Genomic DNA, 6,932 nt, shown 5'->3' with positions numbered 1-6,932 from the left:
AGCCTCAGCTTCCCTATGGGCAAAAGGGGATGGGTATATTTTCCCCAAAGATCTGTGATGAATATTGAAAGGGTTAAGCTGTGTAGTGTCCCAAGCACAAGCCAATGAAATGTTGGTGGACGTCCTCATTCTACTCCCACCTCCTCAGCTTCCTTACAGGAAAAGGAGATACGCGTGTAGGTAAGTATCCTATACACCAAGTCAGAACTAGAAGTGGGAACAGAATTCCCAGCTGGGATCCGGAAGCATTTCTAGGAGCACCCTTTGAGGAGTAGGTAGGAATTGGACTCCTGGAAATTCCAGGCCAAGGGAGGAAAGCGAATTGTGAGGAGGAACGCTGGTCTGGGTCTGAACGGCTCTGAGAGGTCTTCAAGTTTGGGGGATGACGTTGGGCTGTACGATCCTAGGAACAAGAGAGTGGACATCTCCCCCAACCAATACACCCACGCCGGGCCCTGGGACGTGCCGGGGTTGCCCTTTCCCAGTCCCGCCTCCGGAGAGGTCCCAGGTGCAGCAAGAGCGGGTGGCTGCTTGGCCACAGGAGGGCAGCAGCGGCCCTTCCTGACCCCACCCCGAGCACTCTTAACTTTCCCGACGCCGGTCCTCCCCTAGGGGCTGGAAGGTTGGGCAGAGTGAGTTCACCCAGGTAGTGCTGGCCCCGCTCGCCCGGCTCCTCCGCAGTCCCGGAATAACCCCGTGGCCCTCCCCTACCTGGCGGAGTGGACGCCCCCGGCCCCAGGCCTGCGGACCAGGGAAGCGGCGGCCACCCTGCGCGGGGCCGGGGCGGGCCGAGCCAAGGGCCGCCCCCAGCCGACCCTCCCCCTGCCGGGCCCGCCCTCCCCGCCGCGGAGCTGGAGGAGGGCGGGGCGGGGCCCTGGGGTCAGTCTGAGCCTCAGGCACCGGCCGCGCAGCTGGAGGCGGCGGAACCGAAGGTACCCTGGGCCGGGGCTGCGGGCAGCGGGGCGTCTTGGGAACTCGTCCCCGGGAGAGCACTTTGCCTTCCTCTCTGGGCCGGAGATCGAGGCCCGTGCAGGGAGGGGGCTTCGGCCTGGGCTTGGACCCCGTTCCCTCCCTGCGGAGTCGGCATCCGGGCTGGGCGGGGGTCGGCCGCGTCGGCACCTCCCGGGGCTGCAGCGAGGGGGCCCGGACTTGCTGGCAGGGGCTCTCGCCTCCTGAGGTCCGAGTCGGAGCCCCTTCCCCTCTCCTTCCAGCTTCCTGGAACCTGCCCCGCAGGGTGAGGGGCGAGGGAGCGTCAACTCAGACGCTCCAGCCCCCAGGGCGGGCGGCCGCAGGGGACCTAGAGTGGGATGGGGTGGGAATTCCTCCAGGCCAGGAGGGAGGCATGGCGGGAATAGGGGCGGGATGTGACCATTGGGACCTGCCACTGTTCGGCAGGGTCTGGACGCCGCCCTAGACGGTTCCTGGAGCCCGCTTGTGTTGAGGATAAGGGAGATGGGGAAGGATCCAACTCTGTGGTGTGTGTGTGTGTGTGTGTGTGTGTGTAGATGGGGAAGGATCCAACTCTGTGGTGTGTGTGTGTGTGTGTGTGTGTGTGTGTGTAGACAGAGAGAAAATGAGAATGAGAATCCTTCTCCTTCTTCATACTCGAACCAACAAAGAGTATCCTGGGGTTTGGGGCTGGGATCCCGAGGCCGAGTCCCACCCTCACTCTGGTTTTTAAGTTGAGAATGAGGTATCTCCTGGTATCTCCAGAATGGATTCCTTCCCTAGGTGTAGGGTGGGTCAGCAAAGTCAACCGGCCGCTCTGGATCATCTGGGAATTCAAGAGAGCGGTTGGAGAGAGATCTGGTGTATCCACACTGTCTTGTCTTGGGGAAGGCCCCAGAAGTTCCAGGCTCCATTCCAGGACCTGTGTGGGGCTCAGTTGCCCCTCTTAAGGGGTCAGTGGGACAGTCCCTCTGGGGCTGCCTCCCATAGGGAGTTATCCATGCCATCTTGGCCTTGGCCCTAGTGTCCTGGCCTGGCCTGGGGTGCCTGCTGTTCCGGCCCAACCGTAGCCTGGAGGGAAGGTCTTCTAATTGAGCTGGAGGCTCCAGGTCCCTTAACGCATGCCTCAACCCCGGGCTTCTGTCCTCTGCCTCCTACCACTCTGGTGCCATCTGAATTACCCTGCTGGGGGGACAGCAGTGACATACTCATGCCTAAGTGACTGGCTTTCACCCCAGTAGTGATTGCCCTCCATCAACACTGCCCACCCCAGGTTGGGGCTACCCCAGCCCATCTTTACAAAACAGGGCAAGGTGAACTAATGGAGTGGGTGGAGGAGTTGGAAGAAATCCTAGCATCAGTCACCTGGATAGAATTCCCGAGGAACCCTCTTTTTGGAGGATGGTTTCCATTTCTGGAGGCTATCTGCCGGCAGAGTGAATGCCTTCTTGCTTGTCTTCTGGGGAATCAGAGAGAGTCCGTTTTGTGGTGGGAAGAGTGTGGCTGTGTACTTTGAACTCCTGTAAATTCTCTGACTCGTGTCCACAAAACCGACAGTTTTGTGAATGTGTGTGGAGGCAAGGGAAGGGCCACCTAGGATCTGCTGTTGAAGGGAACAGGCCTGGGGCTGGAGGATTCATTTCCTAAAGGGCAGTGTGAGGTGGTGGTGGGGTGTGGGGAGTAGAGGCCTTCAGTCAGCCCAGTTTGACAGGATGTGGGACTGAGAGAAAAAGCTAGGTTTGAAGCCGAGATCAGGTTACCGTCGCTTTCTTAACTGCTCCCTGCCTGGTTGGTGCTGGGACTGGCCCTCATTTGTCTCTTCTTTTGGGACTCCTCCCAACCCAGACTCTAGCCCCCTCCCCCTTCCCAACAGCCTTGACTTCATCTCAGCTCCAGAGCCCGCCCTCTCTTCCTGCAGCCTGGGAACTTCAGCCGGCTGGAGGTCGGTTCCCCTCCCCAGGGAAGGAGGAAGTGAGGGAAGCTGCGAAGGTGTGATGAACTGTGCAGATGCTCGCCGTGTGTGCTGGGGGTGGGGGACACTTGGAAGCCCGGGAAGCTGACTCCTTGCCCTGAGTCACAGGGAGGGGTGGGCAGGGCCTGTGGGTGAGCTGGACCGAGGGAGGAAGGGACTGTTCCAGAGTGGGTGGAGGTGATTCCCTGGTGGATTCTTCTCAGTCACTGTGCTGTGGTGGATGTGTGGCTCCCTACAGTGTGGTCATTGTCCCCTGCCAGGGGCTGAGTGACCCAGTGTTGCTGGCAGGCCCAGGAGGAAGGGGGGAGGAAGGCAGCCTGCCCAAACTCGAGCTGTGGGCACTGCTGGGACTGAGCCTCCTTTGTATGACTTGGGGCTTTGGGGACCGGGTGGGGTGGACCAGGGAAGCTGGCTGGCTGCTGCCCCTGTCCTCTGGGTTTCCCTGCTTCTGCTCTCCTTCCTACTGCTGAGGTGACATGTCGAAGAGGCACGGCTTTGAGTCACACAGTCCTGCTATGGATGCTATCCCTGCCGCTTATAAGCCACAGCTCTGAATCTGTCTTAACCTCATTGAGCCTTAGTTTCCTAGTTTGTCAAAATGGAAAGTACACCATCTACCTCCCAGGCATCTGGGGACCAAAGGAGATAATTCCTGCCAAAATGCCCGACAGAGTGCCTGGCACCTAGGGACTCTAACTATTCTTCCTTTACCCACCTACCACCTGGTAGCTGGTTCTGCTACTCTGGTCCTAGAGAGGGACTCCTCATTTGTGACTGGACAGGTATGACCTGTGCTGAGGGACAATCTGTTCTAGATTGGACCTTAGAGATTATTAAACTGTAAATGCATCAAAATCCTGGTAACCAATGAAGTCTGACTTGAAACCCTGATGTGTGAAGTAGATAGAAGCTTGCTCCCTGGACGTCCCGCATCCCTGAGCAGCTCTTTAGCTACCTGGAGTCCCCAAGTTGGCAAGTGGATTAGATTGAAACTCATGTTTTCCAGCTCCCAAGTGGGGTCATCATCCACCTCCCACCACTGTATTCTAACCCATCGAGGGAGACCTGTCCCTGACCCAGAGATTAGGAATTTCGAGCTCTGTTGTTGCACAATTGGTGTTTGGCCAGAAGATGCCTGAGCAAGCCCCCTGTCCCTTTGCTAGAGGCCTCGGTTTCCAGGAAGGTTTGAGGGCCCTAGAGAAGTGTTTTTGGACTTTAATGGCTTTTCCTCAAATCCTCAATACCTCTTTCCTGGCAGCCCCACCATGGCTGCAATCCGAAAGAAGCTGGTGATCGTTGGGGATGGTGCCTGTGGGAAGACCTGCCTCCTCATCGTCTTCAGCAAGGATCAGTTTCCGGAGGTCTACGTCCCTACTGTCTTTGAGAACTATATTGCGGATATTGAGGTGGACGGCAAGCAGGTGAAGGCAGAGATGCCCTTCCCACCCGACCCTGATCCCCGCCCCCCAGTCACTGAATGACCTAGTATGTCCTTCCCCACTCCTACCCCTGTCCTTGTGTCATTCTCCCTGCTGGAACCAGTAAAAGTTAGGAAGTATATCTGCAGTCTTAAAAAACCTGGATATACTTTCTGGTTCTTCCACAGACTGGCTCTGTAACCTGGGCCGAGTCCCTTTGCCTCTGGGTTTAAGCTCCCCCACCTGCAAAATGGGGATGATGGTAAGACCTCCCTCAAAGGGTTGTTGTGAGAATTAACCAAAATAATGGTGCTCACAGTGGCAACTCAAGGGTCAAACACGTGTCTTAGCTTTCTTTAACAAACTGACCTAATTTATGTTGTGGAACAGTGATTAATACAATGCCTAGCACATAGCAGGTACTCAATAAAGAAGTTCAGTGAGCCCAAAGAACAGTGGTTTCAGAGGACCTTTGGGTGGCAGGGTTGGGGCCCTCAGGCCAGCTACTCACTGGCCTTGTGTGTCAGGTGGAGCTGGCTCTGTGGGACACAGCAGGGCAGGAAGACTATGATCGACTGCGGCCTCTCTCCTACCCGGACACTGACGTCATCCTCATGTGCTTCTCCATCGACAGCCCCGACAGCCTGGGTGAGGAGATTGGAGGGAGGGGACTGAGAACCCTTCGGAATCAGCCAGAGGTGTCGTGCCTTGGCCTGTCTTCAGTCATCTTCAGAGATGGGGGGTGGGGATGCAGGGGAGCACTCAGGCCCTGCTGGTCTCCTTTACTGTGGTAACTGGCCCTCTGAAGGCATACTGCTCTTGAGGTTTTGAGCTGTGAAAGGGACCATCATGCTGAATGGCTTCTAAGATTCTGCTGTGGGAAGATGAGGGCCCCCCAGGGGAGCTTTCTAGCTTAAGTGGAGGCACCGACACCTGTTGGGGCATGTCTGCACAGAAAACATTCCTGAGAAGTGGACCCCAGAGGTGAAGCACTTCTGCCCCAACGTGCCCATCATCCTGGTGGGGAATAAGAAGGACCTGAGGCAAGATGAGCACACCAGGAGAGAGCTGGCCAAGATGAAGCAGGTGGGTGCGGCTGCCAGGCTGGAGCCCCTGGGGAAGAAGGCACCCTCTGAGGGGTTGCAGACGGGCAAAGGGAGCTTCTTTCCAGCTACTGCCATGTGTTAGGGGAGATGGTAATATCTCCTGGTGAGGGAGGACCCGTAGGGTTGTGTCTGATGAGGCATCAGAGAATGAAGTGACTTGTCCAAAGTCACTTGGCATTTTTATTTATTCCAGTTAATTGTCCATTCTGTTTAGAATTGGGACTATTAAGATGATTAAGAAAATCTGCCCTCGGGGAGACAGCTTATGTTCGGGTACCCAGGCTGTGCCATCACAGTGCCCCTGGGGGAGGTGTAGGGTGATGTGGATGTGGGAACGAGGGCAGGCATTGTGTAAATGGCTGGAAGAAGGGATGAGAGTGCTGGCTTATTCAGGGACCTAAGTGGCTCTCTAGCCAGAGCACTAGAGTTTATTAGAGAAAGCTGTCAGGGTAAGAAATGCAGATAATTAAGGCAAAGTTTCAAAGTGGGGAGATGTTAGGTCTGTGTGTTAGAAAAATAATTCTGACTGGAAGAGTGAGGATGGAGGCAGAGCAGTCAGGAGGTGGGAGGCGCTCATTCAGGCAAGAGAACTGGGGGCTGTGTGTGGGAGGAGGTGGGGCTGAATGGGAATGGAGGGAGGGACCGGAGGGATTTTTGGATCCCTGGCCCAGAAGCTGCCCAGGGTAGCTGGGGCCTGGGTGCTTTTTTTGGGTCAGGACTGGAGGAGGAGGCATTTGTTCCAGCTGCTACACTTATGGGTGAGGCAGGAGAGGGTCATGTAGTCACCAGCTTCCTTTGACCCCTCATCTTCTGTCTTCTCAGGAGCCCGTTCGGTCTGAGGAAGGCCGGGACATGGCGAACCGGATCAGCGCCTTTGGCTACCTTGAGTGCTCAGCCAAGACCAAGGAGGGAGTGCGGGAGGTGTTTGAGATGGCCACTCGGGCTGGCCTCCAGGTCCGCAAGAACAAGCGCCGGAGGGGCTGTCCCATTATCTGAGATCCCCAAGGCCTTTCCAAACATGCCCCCTCCCTTCAACAGGGGTACAGAAATTATCCCCCTACAACCCCAGCCTCCTTAGGGCTCCATGCTGAAGGCTCCCCTTTTCAGTTCCCTCCTGCCCAGGACTGCATTGAGGTTTCCTAGCCCTGAGGTGGTGGGGTGGTGCAGGCCCTCCCTCCCAGTGCTCTGGGAACCAGGCCTATGCCCTGTCCTTCCTCAGGGCCCCTGGGGCTCTTGCCCCTTTGACCTTTCCCAAAGGATGGTCACACACCAGCACTTTATACACTTCTGGCTCACAGGAAAGTATCTGCAGTAGGGGACCCAGAGTCCCAGGCCCCTGGAGTTGTTTTTGGCAGGGGCCTTGTCTCTCACTGCATTTGGTCAGGGGGGCATGAATAAAGGCTACAGGCTCCAACGTGTGTGGCAGCTTCTGGTCTTTCCCTCTGGGTGCTTAGTGTCCCATCTCTTTTCATGTCCAAGTTGCTTGCC

At 56.7% G+C, this 6,932-nt stretch overlaps 1 protein-coding gene across 10 annotated transcripts; it reads left to right on the top strand.

Moving 5' to 3' along the window:
* The first annotated feature begins 623 nt into the window (after window positions 1–623).
* RHOC (ras homolog family member C) lies at window positions 624–6,861 on the top strand. Of its 10 annotated transcripts, none has more exons than XM_025360147.1 (6): window positions 624–932; window positions 2,822–2,890; window positions 4,179–4,341; window positions 4,866–4,986; window positions 5,294–5,424; window positions 6,267–6,861. In XM_025360147.1, exons 3-6 carry the CDS (start codon window positions 4,186–4,188, stop codon window positions 6,438–6,440), a joined length of 582 nt encoding a protein of 193 aa, XP_025215932.1. In that variant the 5' UTR covers window positions 624–932; window positions 2,822–2,890; window positions 4,179–4,185; the 3' UTR covers window positions 6,441–6,861. The 10 variants fall into 10 exon arrangements, with proteins under 10 accessions (XP_025215932.1, XP_025215925.1, XP_025215918.1 ...); XM_025360156.1 differs by having other exon boundaries at window positions 888–932; window positions 1,732–2,890; window positions 6,267–6,858; XM_025360186.1 differs by having other exon boundaries at window positions 890–932; window positions 2,867–2,890; window positions 6,267–6,858.
* The last annotated feature ends 71 nt before the right edge of the window (window positions 6,862–6,932 follow it).

This window comes from Theropithecus gelada, chromosome 1 (genome assembly GCF_003255815.1).
Source record: "Theropithecus gelada isolate Dixy chromosome 1, Tgel_1.0, whole genome shotgun sequence".
NCBI lineage: Eukaryota > Metazoa > Chordata > Mammalia > Primates > Cercopithecidae > Theropithecus > Theropithecus gelada.
This window is presented reverse-complemented; position numbering and strand designations above follow the sequence as displayed.